This window comes from Lepidochelys kempii, chromosome 10, assembly GCF_965140285.1.
Source record: "Lepidochelys kempii isolate rLepKem1 chromosome 10, rLepKem1.hap1, whole genome shotgun sequence".
Lineage (NCBI taxonomy): Eukaryota > Metazoa > Chordata > Testudines > Cheloniidae > Lepidochelys > Lepidochelys kempii.
The window spans coordinates 44223394-44241981 of NC_136389.1; the positions used below are offsets into that span (position 1 = coordinate 44223394).

Genomic DNA, 18588 nt, shown 5'->3' on the forward strand with positions numbered 1-18588 from the left:
TGGACAGTTTTGAAACTGTAGGGCATAACCTATCTGTGCCTCAGTTTCCCTCATTTGCAAAATGGGAATTATAATACTTAATAAATGGCTTTGAGATCTTGGGATGAAAAGTGCTGTGTCACTGCAAAGTATTCATATTAAGTATTGCAGCAAATAGGGTTCATAACATTACACTGTTTTCAAGCAGCTTTCTAATCAGAATACTTTTAAGGGGTAATAGATGATTTGTGGCAGGTTTTTCTTTTCGTTCTTATTGTAGTGGGATTCTAATAACAAATGTCATTCCAGGATTGTTGACACTGATGTTTGCTCCAAGATTCTGACAGTGATTTTTTTCTCTTGGTATTATGAAAAAAAACAATAAAACAAAAATATTTCTTGTTTCTTTAGAATTTTCTCTCTCTTATCTGCAATACTACACTTGGGTAACATCCGTTACAAAAAGAAAACATACCGGGATGATTCTATAGATATTTGTAACTCTGAAGTACTACCTATTGTCTCAGAATTGCTGGAGGTGAGCATTAATTTTTCTTTATACTATCTACAGTTAGTCTCCTGTTCTCCTTGTTTGGTGTATCTTTCTTTTAGAAGACAACTTATTTCATATATTGTAGGGGAAAACGTCATATTGAGCTAAAACTTAATACTGGCAATTCTAGTTTTCACTTATTGAATGGCTGTAGCAATTGACTGTTGGTGGCGTGTTTCCCTTTTCTTCCCATCTTTATTTTGAATACTAAGGCATCTGCATATTATTTATTCCTGTTTGGTCTATATCACTGGCTGCGACTTTAGACATTCTGACAAGATATTAAAAGTACTACCCATATCAATGAAATTAAAATGATGACATAATAGCAGCAGGAGAGAAAGAGCCTTTGTGCAGCAGAATGTGTCTCAAATCCCCAACTCTTAGTTCTGTCACTAACAATTCCACCCATCTCAGCCCTACCTACATACTCAAATAGGCTGGTCCCTAGCTATATATGATTTTTTTAGGTCAAAACCAACATTTTAAGCCAATCTAAAAGTCATCAGGCAGCCAGAGCAGATTATGAAGCATTGGTGGTGTTTGCTCATAGTGAAATATTTAACAACTGGGCCACCACGTTCTTTACTTACCTTCTGTATTCAAGAGCAAAAGTCAGCATGTCCTGGCCCAAATGCAGATGGCAAAAAGCTGTCCTGGTTATTTTTTTGCTATTTGCTTATCTAAAAGCAGCTGGAATTCAACAAATCCCCCAAATTGCACACTTGAGTAACAGATGGGAAACACTCACTCTAAATCAGTTCATAATCTTTGCCCCCCCCGCCCCCCAGTTGGTCCCACAAACTACCATTATCACCCTAACCTTATCTTGATTGAACCTTAACCAACTGATTCCCATCCATATCCGAGTGTCACCCAGACATTGAGAGAGAGACTCTGTGATGCTTCCTGGATTGAATGAGATAGAAAGTTAGGTGTCATCAGCGAACTGAAGGCACTTCAACCCATATCTCTGCGCTAATCTAGCCTAACAGCATCATGTGTGTGTTGACCAGAAGTGGTGACAGAATAGCAAACTGCGGCACCCCACATGAGAACCATTAGAGCAGACAGCTGTCCAGCACTACCTGAGAGCTCTCTCGAAGTGAAATTTCCTCGGTTAGCAGTCCTGTCCACCCCCACTAGAATGTGCTGGTGATTCACCATCTTGTGATCAAAAGCATCCGGTAGATCCAGTAATATCAGCTTGGGATATATAGGGGAAATTTTTCAAAGGCATAAAGGGGTCTTACATGCTCAACTCCCATTGAAAGTCAGTGGGAGTTGGGCACTTAACTCCCTTTTGTGCCTTTCAAAATCTCCCTCTTGATGTGTATGCATCAGAGAGAGGAGATAATCATCAAATGGAACAAGAATAGCATATATGCCTACCATAACCAAGTGAGAATCCAGGTTCACAAGGGTCAGGGAACCTGTGGCATCAAGATATTGTAAAAGTTGTCTTGCCACAACCTTTTTGCAAAATCTCAACCAAAAATGAGAGGTTAAATATAGGTCAAGATAAAGAAAAAAGACTGTGCTCTCTGTCCAATTTAGCATGATGGTCAAGCAGCCACAAAATATTGCATTACTGCTTCCATATTGAAGACCCCACACCCAATTATCTTGCCAGAATAAGGCAAAAGGATCTATTCACCACTCTCCTTAGAGTGAACTGGAAATTTCACCATACCCCCCCTGTTTATACTCCCAGTGTAAATCACAGATCCCATCTTCCAGATACTGATCATATATTCAGCTTTACCTGATCCACACCACACAGGTAAGTCCTAAACCTCACAGTATCCCATTTATCAGACTATGCTAGTACTTTGCTTATTTTTCATGGAGGAGAAAATGAAGTTGACGTGTATGGAATGTGCTGCATCTTGTTGGTCAGTAATGATTTCACAAACTTCTGAATTAGTTACGAATAAACGGTGAACTAGTAAAAGGGGATGGAGTTAAAGTAGTTCTTTTCATGTGTAATGTGATATTTTACATTTACTTATGAGATTTATGAACTTTCAGAGGATTTGAATCTTTATATACATTACCTTTCCGTATCACTGGCATACTTTTAGATGTTTAGATATTTTAATGTGACGTTAATGATTTTACTTTTTAAAACATTTGTTACTTAATATAGCAGACTGAATTCTAAGTTTACAAAGGATTTTTTGAGGATTTTTTTTAAAGAAATAAAAGGTATATTAAAAGTATAAATTAGACAGGACTTACACCATTTGTATAGTGCTCTGCAAATGTTAGACAGAAGTATATGAATCAAAGAAGTGGTAGGACTGGAAGGCACTTCAATAGGTCATCTAGTTCAGTCTTCTGTATTCAAGGCAGGACTACCTAATAACTAGACCATTCCTGACAGGTGTTTGCCTAACGTGTTCTTAAACACCTCCAATGACAGAGATTCCACAACCTCCCTAGGCTATTTGTTCGAGTGCTTAACTACCCTGACAGTTAGGAAGTTTTTCCTAATGTCCATCCTAAACCTCCCTTGCTGCAATTAAGCCCATTGCTTCTTGTTCTATCCCCAGATGTTAAGAACAGTTTTTCTCTCTCCTCCTTGTGACAACCTTTTATGTACTTGAAAACTGTTATCATGTCCTCCCCTCAGTCTTCTCTTCTCCAGACTAAACAAACCCAATTTTTTCAATGTTTCTTCAGAAACATTCTTCAATGTTATGTTTTTGAGACCTTTAATAATTTTTGTTGCTCTCCTCTGGACTTTCTCCAATTTGTCCACATCTTTCCTGAAATGTGGCACCCAGAACTTGACACAATACTCCAGTTGAGGCCTTATCAGCATGGAGTAGAGTGGAAAAATTACTTCTTGTGTCTTGCGTACAACACTCCTACTAACACATCCCAGAATGATGTTTGCTTTTTTGCAACAGTGTTACACTGTTGACTCATATTTAGTTTGTGATCCATTATAACCCCCAGAACCCGTTCCATACTAGTCCTTCCTAGGCAGTCATTTCCCGTTTTGAATTTGTGCAATTGATTATTTCTTCTTAAGTGGAGTACTTTGTATTTGTCCTTTTTGAATGTTATCCTATTTACTTCAGATCATTTCTCAAGTTTATCCAGATCATTTTGAATTTTAATCCTATCCTTCAAAGCACTTGCAACCTCTCCCAGCTTGGTATTGCCTATAAACTTTATAAGTGTGCTCTCTGTGCCATTGTCTAAATCATTTATGAAGATATTGAACAGAACTGGACCCGGGACTTGTGGGACCCCACTCATTATGCCCTTCCAGTTTGACTGTGAACCACTGATAACTACTCTCTGGGAATGGTTTTCCAACCGCTTATGCGCCCACCTTATAGTAGCTCCATCTAGACTACATCTCCCTAGTTTGTTTAAACTTAATGCATTCATGAATTCAGTATTGATCTTACTCCAATATCATTAAGATTTTTCAAGTTTTCACATTTTAAAATTTTGCAGACTAATTTTAACTGGTTGTAATGTAGAATGATTTCATGAAATTGCTTTAAATGTAAGGAGGAAAAATCTCCCTCCAGCCTCAGAGTAATCACACACAATTTGAATCAGTTTTTTTCCTGATCTAAAAGAATGAAGGAAATTGGCTAATAATGGAAGCCTGATTACAGCCTCAACTATGGAGGTTCTCTCTCTTTAATCTTATTCTGTTGAAAGTAATACATGCCTCCCCTTGACTCTCAGAAAAGCCTTGCAGCACATTCTCATTGTTAGAATTGACATAACTGGTACTTTCATTGATATTATTATTAATATATAAATCGGTACCAGGAATAGTTTCTCTTTGAGAAAACACTCCATTTTTTGTCCTGGCAAAAGCAAATGATATGAATTATAACCATAAAATTATATGGTTATTCTAAAATTGTCAATCACATGGTGTGAAGAGGTGCTGTCAACCCTAAATATATCATCTTTAAATGAAGTGTCCCTCCTTGCAGTCTCCCTCCTTGAAGGTTGTCTTTATATATATGTGCATTAAGAGAGTTTTTTAGGAAAATTGTGTTGTCTACATGTTGAATGGGATGTGCCTTCCTTTAATGACAGTACCTTTGGGGCCCTAAAGACATTTGCAGTGCCCCAAATTAAAAATAGCAAAGAATATGTAATGAAGAGACATTGTATTGTTTGATGAAGTCAACATAAGAGATGGAACTAGAAATGTAATGTCATGTCCAAATGAATATTTTCTGAATGGTTCTGTGTAGAAAGCTTTCCACAAGATTGTGGGATAAATGTATTATACTGTAGTAGCCATATAGCAGTGCTACAGGTATTGTTAAGAGAACATCTCCATTAGAAATCCCTACTTTCAGGAGATTCTAACTTCTGTTAGGTCATTTCTGAGAGATGAAAATATAGGGGAAAAGTTGTTTTTCAGTAGTCTAATTAGTTTTTAAGAATTTGCCATGGACTGGATTATCTTAATTTTACTTCTCTAGAGTATCTGTCCAATGGCCAGGTATTCCTCCCACTGAATTTTCCCTACTTTCTTTGAATATGTAACCCTCTTTGTACCCTGTGGGAAGGTTAAATTTGAGAGATGGCCAGTGGGGAAGTAGGGGTAGAGGTAGGAGAGAGGCTGCTAGGCTCCTTCTAATGCTATCTTGAAGGTGAAGAGGGATTAAGACTTTTCTCCAGATTTTGCAGTAGCATTTGGAGACATCCTGTTGTCTCTGTCTTTTGAGATGCCCCCCTCTCTTTTCTTTCCCAGGCTACAAATGTAATACTCTCTAGGGTATATTGTACTCTTGATGCCCATGAAACTGATTTGAATGATTGCACTGGGATGTTGTTTGAGTGTACGGTGGCAGCCCAGTTGCACCAGCACACTTTGTTGTTAAGAACATTTTTTTTCTTCCTTTGCCTTCCTTTCTATTTAATTTGGGAAACAAATCCGAAGAAAAATAAAGTGAATTCATTAAATTCAAGCTATCCAAATTCATTAAATTCATTAAATTCAAGCTATTCCCAACAGCCATAGTTCTTTTAATCTACATTATAGGAAAAATGTAACAGTTTATGTAGTACTTCCAAAAAAAAAAAAAAAAAAAAAAAGCTACATAAGTGGAAAGTCACTGAGTTTAGGTTGCTGGAGGAATAATGACAGGTTTCTTTGAACATCTTTATTTTCACATTTAAATTCTCATCCACAAGCTTGTGCTAATGTTCTGATATTTGTGTGGGGAGGTTTATTCTTCAGAGCTTTATTCAGGACTGAATTGTAGAGAACTCTGGGGAAGTTGCTGTAAAGGGAAGCTAGTGTTGAAAGCTGTGAGGGAATATGAAGAGTGATAAAGTGCTGAGATGGTCTTTATTATTCGTAAGCATTGACAATGCGTTCCAAAATACTGTACTACTTTGATTTGTTAAAACATTCAGACTAAGTAATTTGTTGTAAAAGCAAACTGCTGCATAGGATTTTGCCCGGACTCTATGGATCGTTTCATTTACAGCAAAACTTGAATTACTTTTTTAAAAATAATAGACAGTGTATGGGTTACGTGAGGGGCTTGGCAGCTATTTCTTGGCCTTTGTTTAAACTTCACTGAAAATCCATGTTGTAGGATGAAGTCAATGTTGCCTGATGGATTGACCAGATGTGGAATTCTGTAGAAGTAGTGAAGCTATTACAGAGGGAGGGAGAATTTCTGTGACAACAGGTTTCACTAGAAGTCCAGATGATCTTTTTAAAAAATAAAATGTTTGTGGTGAAGAGCCTGTAAGTACTCAATTGTGAGCTCACTGGTCCCCCCTGTTTCTATCTGTCTTATGCCTTCCAAGGAAGAAGGTCTCACAACTTAGGACTTACCAATAATAGAGCAGTTTTTCTTATTTGCATGTGTAATTTAGAATACGTTAAGAGTGTTTGAGTATGATGGGAACAGCTTAATCAGAACTCATAGCTGAAATAAATCTTTTGGGAGCAGATAAGCAAGTCTATTTGTTTTTCTGATACTATTTTCCCTGTGTAAAAAGCAGATAATATTTTCCTATCTTTGTAAGGGGCTTTTAGCTGTTTGGGTAAAAAGTGCTACATGAACGTTAAGTGGCAGCTCCCTGCTCCTGGAGTTCTTCCCCGCCACAGGGAAAGACTCAAGCAGAGGAGATAGGGTCTGGATGGGGGAGGCTGCCTCTCCCCTGTCAGGGCCTTTCCTCATCGCAGTGAAAGGCTCCGGCAGTGTGGAGCTGCTGAAGCCTTTCCCAGCTGCCTCCCCACTGCCAGAGCCTTTCACTGACGTGTAGCTACAAGCTGCACTGTGGGTGCACTGTGTACGTAATGTACACGTAGCCTATGTGATGTTGGGCCTGGGTAATCAGAAGAAATTTTGTCCTGTGCAAATAAAAGCAACTCAGTTATAAAATAGCTGTGTAATAAATTATACTTACTGAATCCACCATTCTATACTGATGAGTGTTCCCTTCCAGCAGCTTATAGCCACGTATATGGATAAATGTGTGCTAAGAATTTTTCGACTGAAAAGCTCTTTAGCTCTCCCAGAGGAATTCCCCATCCTCTCTCTTACAGGACAGGCATATGAGAGAGAGAATAAAAAAGGAGGGTAGGAATACCATGACTGTCATTGCCTTCTCCTGTCAACTATGGCAGTCCACAGTGCAATACAGACCCTCCTCGTTGATGGACATATCCATCAATGGGGTCCAAGGATCTTATGGACCCTTCTTCTCCATTTGAAATCTGGGCAGGTGGCTCTCTGGTCCACTATTCAAGAATAGGTTTCTTATGGCTAGTCTTTTATCCAGCCCTTCCTTTGACTTCTTCCCACAGATAGAGGCTCACCTTAAAAAAAGGCTTGAAGGCACACAAGGCAGTTTAATAACTCCCCATGACAATGGCAGTACTGTCCTTCATGAAAATGGGTGCAAGGGTCCCAGCTACACCATTTTCTCTACACCTGATGAACTCTCATTCCAGCTAGGTAGGTGTCTGGGTTTGGCCATTGAAATGCACAGACCAGCAACAAATGAACTCCTTGTATTCTTGCAGATCTTTTTTTGTTTCCCATTATAATAAAGCTGTGTTCTTGGATTTGTTCCTAGGTTGCTGTCTGCAAATCACAATAACCAGGAGATGTACCTTCCTTGTGTGTAGCTAAACAATTTATGTGAAAGAGAGATTACTTCTTAACTTGGCTGCTAAAATCTTATTTTGGAAAAAAAATATTTAGGATGCCTGCATGCATGTTTGTGTCATGGTGAGTTCACACACAGGAATGGTATGAAGTTAAGTGCCTAGGTGTCCTATTGACTGACATAGTAAATGTATTCATGAAATTTATTATGTACAAAAAGCATCTTACTCTGACTTACAAGCCCATTGCATATTGCCTATATTATTGATGCCCGCTAGGAAAAGAAAGAATTGACCTCCACCAGAAAAATCTGCTGAGTAGCATCTTGGAAGTCATTTAATTCCATTTTGCTGCGCTAAACAATTGATTGGACTGTTTCTGCAAAGGCTTCATTAATATGGTATTTTCTAAGTGTAGTGGTCTACAATAACTTGTCTCAATATTAGTCAAGTATGGACTACTGCTACTTAGGGTATGTCTACACAGGAATAAAAGCACTCATGGCTAGCCTGGGTCAGCTGATTCAGGCTCGCGGGTTTTGGACTGCTAGGCTAAAAATTGCTGTATAGGCATTCAGGCTTGGGCCAGAGCCTGGGCTCAGGAACCCTCCACCCTCGCAGGGTCCTAGAGCTAAGGCTCCAACCTACGTCTGAATGACTACATAGAAATTTTTCAGCCCTGGAACCCGAGCACTGTGACGCTGAACCAGCTGACCTGGGCCAGCTGCGGGTTTTTTTTTATCCCTGCATAGACATGCACTTGGATTCCATTAGTCCATTTTAGTGGCCTCAAAAGGGAAATTTCCTTGCCTGTGAAATGTTTTTTGTATCCGATACCAAAAGCTGGAAATACCCTCCTGCCCCACCTCTGACTTTATCAATTAACTGAAAATAATTTTGGGGGGGGGGGGAATTCCTGAGTGAAAGCTAATTATCTAGAGGAAAATTCAATTGCATAATTCTTAGAACTGTTAGAGAGTAATGTGTGGCCCAAAGAATTATTTGATTTCACTGGGGAGCAGAGGGGGGGACATGCATTGACCTCATTGCTCTGTTAGTTAATATGACCCAATTGTTAGATCAGGGTAAAAGTTGTACTTCTGTTTTCAAAAATGAAGGGCACTAAAACAAATTAGTCAGAGAGATCCAAGTTAATACAAGTTCAGGTTTCAGAGTAACAGCCGTGTTAGTCTGTATTCGCAAAAAGAAAAGGAGTACTTGTGGCACCTTAGAGACTAACCAGTTTATTTGAGCATGAGCTTTCGTGAGCTACAGCTCACTTCATCGGATGCATAAAAAAACTTCAAATCCAGACTCCAGCGAGAAACTGCTGAATTGGAATTCATTTGCAAATTGGATACTATTAATTTAGGCTTAAATAGAGACTGGGAGTGGCTATTTCCCCTTGTTTTTTCCTACCCTCCCCCCTCCCCTCCGATGTTCTGGTTAAACTTGGATTTAAACTTGGAGAGTGGTCAGTTTGGATGAGCTATTGCCAGCAGGAGAGTGAGTTTGTGTGTGTGTGTCCGGGGAAAAAAGGGGGGGCGGTGAGAGAGCCTGGATTTGTGCTGGACATGGCCCACCTTGATTACCATGCACATTGTAGGGAGAGTGGTCACTTTGGATGAGCTATTACCAGCAGGAGAGTGAGTTTGTGTGTGTGTGTGTTTTGGAGGGGGGTGAGAGAACCTGGATTTGTGCAGGAAATGGCCCACCTTGATTATGATGCACATTGTGTAGAGAGTTGTCACTTTGGATGAGCTATTACCAGCAGGAGAGTGAGTTTGTGTGTGGGGGGGTGGAGGGTGAGAAAACCTGGATTTGTGCTGGAAATGGCCCAACTTGATGATCACTTTAGATAAGCTATTACCAGCAGAACAGTGGGGTGGGAGGAGGTATTGTTTCATGATCTCTGTGTGTATCTAAAGTCTGCTGCAGTTTCCACAGTATGCATCCGATGAAGTGAGCTGTAGCTCACGAAAGCCCATGCTCAAATAAATTGGTTAGTCTCTAAGGTGCCACAAGTACTCCTTTTCTTTTTGCGAATACAAGTTCAGTTTTCTTCAGCTGCCAGATCATAATAGCCCTGCATTACATGAGAAGCAATCTTAGCCTGTCTTGGGAGTCTGACTAGCCCTCTGGCTGTCTGTATATTGCCACCTCCCTCATTTAGCTGTGTTGACATTTTTAGCAAAGGAGAAGTTGCCTGTCACAATTCACTGGTTTTTAGAGATCCAGTCGCCCAACCACTTCAGTGTTAGTTTAACTTACATCTGGCAGACAGCAAGATCTGAAATCTACATCAATTTTATGAAACAATTACTTCATTTCCCTTGGGAATTGTGTCCCTATAAACAAGACATGGAACCTTATAAGCTTTGCCATTTTTTTAAACAGCTCATGACTTCCTTGATTTAACATCAGGAAACAGACAAGGAAATAACAAGCACAATGTATAAGTGTGACATGTGATACATAAACTAAAGAAACAGGTTATTCTGTCCCCTTGGCTCCATCAATCTTGATAGGCTGGTTAATCTACCTCATCCACTTGCATTCAGAAAGCAGCAACAAACAGGGATCGACTCTTCTGAAATCTTTGAGTCCCCCTTCCTCTTTTTCTACACAACTTTCACTACCAGTTTTCATTCTGCATCATTGCTCAACAGTTGCAGTAATTTTCATTCACTTGGCCACTTTTGTCAAAGAATTTCTTTCAGCTGACCACGGCAGGCTTTTTTGTGCAAACTAAATAGCAGAAATGTGCCTGGAATCTTTTCTTCTGGGGAACCTTCCCAAGCTGTTCGGGAATGCTTAGGAAAGGTGTTTTGTCTATGTGGTCTTTTACTTCCTCACAATTCTGTGTATAGCAAATACTATTTATTGGCTACCAGTGATTGGTTGAAAGAAATGCACTTTGCTTCTGAGGCAAGCTCCCATGTTTCCCAGTTATTGATAAGTCTCGATGACTGTCCGTAGCCTTGCTACTAGTTTTATCTATTCTGCAACTCAAACAATGTTCCCACACTCGTAGCTAGGAATCTGGACTAAATTGGAGTTCCAAAATGAGCCTTGTCTATGCATTTGTGACAGATTTCAGCGGTAAAGATTATAGCTCTATCCTTTTGAGGAAAGTTGCTTGTATGGACAAGCCTTGAGTTAAATGTACAGTGATGTGGCAGAAGATGAAAGGTCTTTCTGTACATTACTCAGAGCCAGGGCCTCAACTAAGTTCCCTATTGGGAATGGTTAGTCTGCTAGACATTGCATTTCTCATATAATGGTTTTTCATATTTTGTAAGGAATGGGGTCACTATTCCCACAGACAAGTGGGTATACCATCCTGGAAAGAGGTTATAGATAATTGCAAGCGTGTACGCCTTGATTCTCTTTTCAGTCTAAATTTCTCTCAAGTTAATCATTTAATATTTACTTCATTATTTATGTACCATCCAGAGTGCTAGGTACTTTACAAACAAATAAGAAAGGGTCCTACAGAAGAGAGCTAACTGGCTGAAGTTCAGTTACTGAGGTAATGGTAGGCTGAGGAAGCAACTGGAAGAATCTGCAAGGATGGTATCTGTGCTCTTTATTGAGGGAGTGTATCTGTTATTTGGTACACAGATGCATAATTCAGAGGTCTTTTAGATCTAGGTCTGCTCCTGGGTCTTGATAGCACAGTTGTGGCCCAGAGTGCTTTTTCTGTGTATTAGTACACCATTTTGGGAGCAGACCTTGCTATTGTGTCCTTCACCTTTGCTGTTTCAAAATTATGCGGCTGTTATAATGGAGGTATATTGGGCTATATCTTCAGATCATTCAGAAACTGAGGCAGGTATACAATACGTTGGCCTCTTATTAAGCAGAGGTAACACAGAAAGCATATTATACTACTGCTCATTGATCTGCATGGGCTGCCTATTAGGTGAGTATCTTCTATGATAGTTATATTAGCTGAATTACATATATAGGCCATATCTAAGCTCACCTTTTTTTCTTACATATCTCTAAAATTGGCCTTTTCTCTGTCAATGCAACCAAAATTCATCCAAGCCCTCATCTTTTCACATGTTGACTATTTTCTGTTCTTGATTACTGTAACTTGGCTCCCTTCAAGTGTATTCAGAATATTGCTGCTAAAATCATCATGTTTGCCCACCACTCCTACCACATCAAACCCCATCTTTGAGTCTCTTCTCTGGCTCCCTTTACCTCTGCATTAAATACAAGCTTCTTTTGTTTACCTTTCCAGTCCTTCATAATTTAACACCACACTACCAACTTGATCTAGTAACATATCCCTGCTTTCTCTCTGCCAATATTCCCAGCCTTTACTGCCAACCAGTTTGTTTCTCCCTTAAATGCCTCCTATGCTTTATACCCCGCAATCCCTTACACATGAGAAACTCTCTGATACAATCTGTCACTACTGTATCTCCCTTCAAATCCTTCCCTAAGACTCATTTCTGCCATGATACCTACAAAACCCCGCCTGCTGATGAACAGACATTTGACAAGCTGTGTCTATTCCTCTTTGCCTCTTTCATTTTCCTTCTCTCTATCTCTAACCTCAGTTAAAAAATAACGCTGGGCCAATCCTATACCACATTGTTTGTTCGGTATGTCATATCCACATCCCCTGTTTTTGATCTATTGGTGTAATCCTTCATGGCAGGATTTATCTTTTTCTGTGTTTCTACAGCACCTGACACAATGGGGCCCTACTTTTGATTGGGGCCTATGGATTCTACCATAGTATATATAATATTTTCCTCCTCTTTGAATTTGGGGTATTGGCTTTGATATACAGCCCTAAGTGGGTAGGGAGCTGCCTAGTTGAGAGGCTCTGGGTGAGATTCTCACATCTGCTCCAGCCATTTTACACCCCAGTTCTGGCTGAAGGAGGACCCCCTCCTAAACCCTGGAGTAGGGTTTCAGGGGTGGGGCTGTAGCACATAGCATGGGGATGGTTCTGGACAATGTTGTGGCCCAAAAGGCATCTTTCAGAGGCTGCTGTAACTTAGGCCACAGGGATAACAATCAGGAAAGTGAAAGGGCAGTTTAGAGCCACATTAGCCCTGACACATTGTCTGGAGTGGCTCAAGACCGTGTGTGCCAACCTCTGTGCAGATTGTCAAGAAGCAGGGCAGAGATCCAAAACTGGTTGAATGTTCTATAATTAGATTTCATCAACCCAGTAAGAAGAGTGAGCTCCTTAAGCACTATAACAGTATTATCATAGAGTCACAGACAGTCCCCTTAGATATTCCAGTCTATCATGCCACCCAGGCAAGCTGGACTTTGATAGTTGGTTGCTATACACCAAGGATCACAAAATATTCAGGTTGCTCCCAGTCCCAAGAGACCAGTCACTTACCCCAGTCAATTTGTACCTCAGATATCACACCAAAGACCACACTTGCGGCCAGTCTTATGATAAGCTAACTAAGGATTTTTTAATTAAGAAAAGAAATGAGTTATTACAACGTTAAAGCAATAAAACATATATACACAGATGAGTTACAGTCTATGGTTTCCAAAAGGTGACAGAGTTGTAGTAATCTGTCAGCTCTGAGTGTCTTTTAGGGCTAATCCAGGATGACCATGGGAATCTCTTCTTCTGTTTTGTAGCTCTGACCCTGTGAGAGTCCAAACAGTAAAAGAGATTAATTTTTTTCTTGCTAGCTATTTTTATTTCCTTCTACCAGAATTCAAGACGATGGGATGAGCCCTTTTGCACATAGTATCTTCATGGGTGTGAAGGGGCAGCTAACAAAGTCTAATGAGCCAATTCAATTAAGGAGGAAGTGGCCTATTCTCAACAGTTGACAAGAAGGGGTGAATATAGAGTAGGCCACTTCCACCTTAATTGAATTGGCTCGTTAGCACTGACCCCCCACTTGGTAAGGCAACTCCCATCTTTTCATGTGCTGTGTATTTATATCTGCCTACTGTATTTTCCAGTCCATGCATCTGATGAAGTGGGTTTTAGCCCACGAAAGCTTATGCCCAAATAAATTTGTTAGTCTCTAAGGTGCCACACAGACTCGTCGTCGTTTTTGCTCTTACAGACTAACACGGCTACCACTCTGAAATCTTTTAATTTCTGTTTAACATTTTTGTGTAGTTCTGAGATTTGACCTTTCTGAAATTAAATGCTACAGTGTTGGGCCACTGTAGTGTTTTCCCCACCACAGGGATGTTATGTTTAATTATAATATGGTCACTATTACCAAGCAGTCCTGCTATATTCACCTCTTGGACCTGATCCTGTGTATGTATTTCCTGTCATAGTCTAGTGTTAGATTTATTATCTCCGATATCTTTGGGGCAAACTCTGCTCTGCAGTGTTTGTGGGGCAAGGGGCTGGGGATAAATGAGAATTGCACCTGCTTACTTCAGGGCTGAATTTCTCATCCCTCACTAAGTATATTTCTTACATGAAAAGAGCAGCTCAGTGACTCTGGCCGTCCTGGAGGGAAGTCAGATTTGAAATCAGCCTAGCACCTCTGCTGGTCTGATTTTAAAAACAGCAGGATAATTTAAAAAAAAAAAAAAGCCATAAAGAGACGAAAGAGGGAAATGGAGAAATAGGACAATTAAAGGGAATGGCTTATAGGTAACACAATCTTACAGGGTTTAGAATTGTTTGGTTTATTGGGTAGTCTTGGAGGTGGAAACGTTCACAATATTTTATAAGGGCAGCTAGCTGGAATTCCATATCTGAATGTCTTTAGCAATGCCATCCAGTATTCTGGTGCCTGTTGTCTTGGTAATCAGAAAGACAGGGTACCAGCTGATTGTAACTGAGACCTGCATTGTTCCTACTGCTGCATGTTTGCTATTTAATGTGGGATAATGACAGCCTGAAACCTCCTTTTGTTCCAAGCCTTTCTGTTTGCTTACAATTCCTGGAGGTTAATTGACTGTTTTGCAGTTGTGAACTGCTGAAAACGTGTATTTTGTTTTTTGGCTGGCTGGCTAAACCAGCAAATGACCCTGTACATTTGCCCTGTATTTGCTGAGGCAGGAACTTGGAATTGCACAGGAACTTGGATGTGAAGAGATGCATAATGTTGATTCAGAAAGTCATACTTCCTCCAGTTCCTAAATAAAATTGTCAATCATATTGACTTTCTAAACTAAATTGATTGCTTTTTTTGCTTAGCTTTGGGGAATGGAAACAAACTATGAGGAACTGCTTATTAGTTTCTGAACAACCAGAATAATTTTTTTTTTAGAATTGCAAAACAAGACAATAACAACTGTAGTCTGTCTCTAGTGATCTGATGGGGGCAATGACATTAATTCTGTGGTGTTGGCATTTGACTTTTCATTACTCAGGCACCATATGCTGGTTGCTGGGAGTTGCACAGGGATGTTTTACTATTTCTTGCTCTTCACAGATTTTTTTAAAAAGTGCTAATTTGGTTGGAGGGGGTGTCAGTCATCCACACAAAAACGCATTAGTTGACCAGTGTGGTGCTGGTAAGGCAGGAGTGGGCAAACTTTTTGGCCCAAGGGCCACATCTGGGTGGGGAAATTGCATGCATGGCCATGAATGTAGGGTTGGGGTGCGGGAGGTAGTGGAGGGTGTCAGAGGGGGTGCGGTGTGTAGGAAGGGGCTCCGGTCAAGGGGTTAGAGCGGAGGAGGGGTGTGCGGTGTACAAGGGGCTCAGGGCAGGGGGTTGGGGTGTATGGGGGGGTGCGGAGTGCAGGGGGGGCTCAGGACAGGGGTGCAGGGAGGGGTGCGGCATGCAGGAGGGGGCTTAGGGCAGGGGGTTGGGATGCAGGAAGGGTGCGGAAGGGGGCTCAGGGCAGGGGTTGAGGTACAGGAGGGGTGTGGCAGGGTGCTCAGGACAGGGTCTTGGAGTGCAGTATAGAATCATAGAATATCAGGGTTGGAAGGGACCCCAGAAGGTCATCTAGTCCAACCCCCTGCTCGAAGCAGGACCAATTCCCAGTTAAATCATCCCAGCCAGGGCTTTGTCAAGCCTGACCTTAAAAACCTCTAAGGAAGGAGATTCTACCACCTCCCTAGGTAACGCATTCCAGTGTTTCACCACCCTCTTAGTGAAAAAGTTTTTCCTAATATCCAATCTAAACCTCCCCCACTGCAACTTGAGACCATTACTCCTCGTTCTGTCATCTGCTACCATTGAGAACAGTCTAGAGCCATCCTCTTTGGAACCCCCTTTCAGGTAGTTGAAAGCAGCTATCAAATCCCCCCTCATTCTTCTCTTCTGCAGGCTAAACAATCCCAGCTCCCTCAGCCTCTCCTCATAACTCATGTGTTCCAGTCCCCTAATCATTTTTGTTGCCCTTCGCTGGACTCTCTCCAATTTATCCACATCCTTCTTGAAGTGTGGGGCCCAAAACTGGACACAGTACTCCAGATGAGGCCTCACCAATGTCGAATAGAGGGGAACGATCACGTCCCTCGATCTGCTGGCTATGCCCCTACTTATACATCCCAAAATGCCATTGGCCTTCTTGGCAACAAGGGCACACTGCTGACTCATATCCAGCTTCTCGTCCACTGTCACCCCTAGGTCCTTTTCCGCAGAACTGCTGCCTAGCCATTCGGTCCCTAGTCTGTAGCTGTGCATTGGGTTCTTCCGTCCTAAGTGCAGGACCCTGCACTTATCCTTATTGAACCTCATCAGATTCCTTTTGGCCCAATCCTCCAATTTGTTTAGGTTCTTCTGTATCCTATCCCTCCCCTCCAGCGTATCTACCACTCCTCCCAGTTTAGTATCATCCGCAAATTTGCTGAGAGTGCAATCCACACCATCCTCCAGATCATTTATGAAGATATTGAACAAAACCGGCCCCAGGACCGGCCCTTGGGGCACTCCACTTGATACCGGCTGCCAACTAGATATGGAGCCATTGATCACTACCCGTTGAGCCCGACAATCTAGGGGTGCTCAAGGCAGGGGGTTGGTGTGCATGGTGCAGGAGGGGTTCGGGCTGTGGGCTCCGGCCCGGCACCACTTACCTTGAAGTGGCTCTGGGGTGGAAGCAGTGCGCAGCAGGGCTCAGGTAGGCCTGCCCTGGCCCCTCTCCGCTCCTGGAAGCGGCCAGCACCGGGTCCCTGTGGCCCCGGTGGAGGGCGGGGCAGAGGGCTCCGTGCGCTGCCCTCGCCTGCGGGTACCTCCCGCAAAGCTCCCATTAGCCGCAGTTCTCTGTTTCCAGCCAATGGGAGTTGCGGGGGGCGGTGCCTGCAGGCGAGCGCAGTGCATGGAGCCCTTTGCCCCCTCCCTCCCCCCGGGGCCGCAAGGACATGGTGCTGCCTGCTTCCGGGAGCAGCGCAATGCCCGCGGTGCCATGAGGGTGGCAATCCTGCGGGCCAGATTCAAAGCCCTAAGGGGCCGGATCCAGCCCATGAACTGTAGTTTGCCCACCCCTGTTGTAAGGAGTGGCCTCTTTAGGGATAGAAACAAAGCTGTAGAAGCCAAATGTCCCCAAATAAAAGTAAAACTGTGTCCAAAATTGCCCCATTATTTCAGAGCTTTCAGGAATTCTTTGGGTTCATAAGCGATGTGTTCATACACAGTGGATTAGTGGTAATCTTTCAGATTGCATGGCTTTTGGGATGCTTCGTGTGGAGTGTGTGTCTGGGACCCCCACTTATTTTGCATTTGAGACAGATTTTAATACAGCAGGATGCTCAGATGCTGTTCCAGGGGCTATCCAGCACCATATGCTAATGCTTATCCGCAAATACAATACCTCTTTGAAATCCTACCACTGTGGCCAGAACCGATTGAAGCATCGTATCCTTAAAAAGAACAGGAGTACCTGTGGCACCTTAGAGACTAACAAATTTATTTGAGCATAAGCTTTCTTGGGCTACGGCCCACTTCATCGGATGCATAGAATAGAACATATAGTAAGAAAATATATATATATATGTTCTGTGTGTGTGTGTGTGTGTGTGTATATATATAGAGATATATATACAGAGAACATGAAAAGATGGAGAAGGAGGCTAATTAATTAAGATGAGTTATTATCAGGAGAAAAAAAAACTTTTGTAGTGATAATCAAGATGGCCCATTTAGACAGTTGACAAGAAGGTGTGAGGATACTTAACATGGGGAAATAGATTCAACATGTGTAATGACCCAGCCACTCCCAATCTCTATTCAAACCCAAGTTAATGGTATCTAGTTTGCATATTAATTCAAGCTCAGCAGTTTCTCGTTGGAGTCTGTTTTTGAAGCTTTTCTGTTGCAAAATTGCCACCTTTAAATCTGTTACTGAGTGGCCAGAGAGGTTGAAGTGTTCTCCTACCGGTTTTTGAATGTTATGATTCTTGATGTCAGATTTGTGTCCATTTATTCTTTTGCGTAGAGACTGTCTGGTTTGACCAATGTACATGGCAGAGGCGCATTGCTGGCACATGATGAGATATATCACATTGGTAGATGTGCAGGTGAACGAGCCCCTGATGGCGTGGCTAATGCATATCTTCTTACTATATGTTCCATTCTGTGCATCCAGTGAAGTGGGCTGTAAAGTTTATGCTCAGATAAATTTGTTAGCCTCTAAGGTGCCACAAGTACTCCTGTTCGTTTTGCGGATACAGACTAGGACAACTGCTACTCTGAAACCATCTTATTCTTAGTGGCTCCTCCTAACTGATTAGGGACATCCAAACTTCACATCAGAAAATTGTCCTCAGTTAATGTGCTATTTAAACTCCTATATTATGTCTTAATTTAATTGTTTTAAATTAAGTGACAGAGTATATTTATCAGTCAGAGTGGTGTATGTCGTTTGTGAAGCCAGGAATTTGGTAAGTGGCTTGAAAATTGGTGAAGCGCTGAGTCGTGCATGGGTTCTTTACTGCTGATAAAAATTTAAAGCACTTTCTTTTGAGGAAGTCCCAGGTTCCAAAGGATTAACCAATTTTGCTTAATCTAGG

General features: G+C 41.6%; 1 protein-coding gene across 4 annotated transcripts in view; it reads left to right on the plus strand.

The window, feature by feature from the left end:
• MYO9A (myosin IXA) overlaps nt 1–18588 on the plus strand; it is a 467674-nt gene that overhangs the window by 231526 nt on the left and 217560 nt on the right. For all 4 annotated transcript variants that reach the window (XM_073363174.2, XM_073363176.2, XM_073363175.2 and 1 more), the window contains one exon: nt 391–517. In XM_073363174.2, coding sequence (XP_073219275.1) covers nt 391–517 — 127 coding nt within the window. The remainder of the gene's footprint in view (nt 1–390; nt 518–18588) is intronic.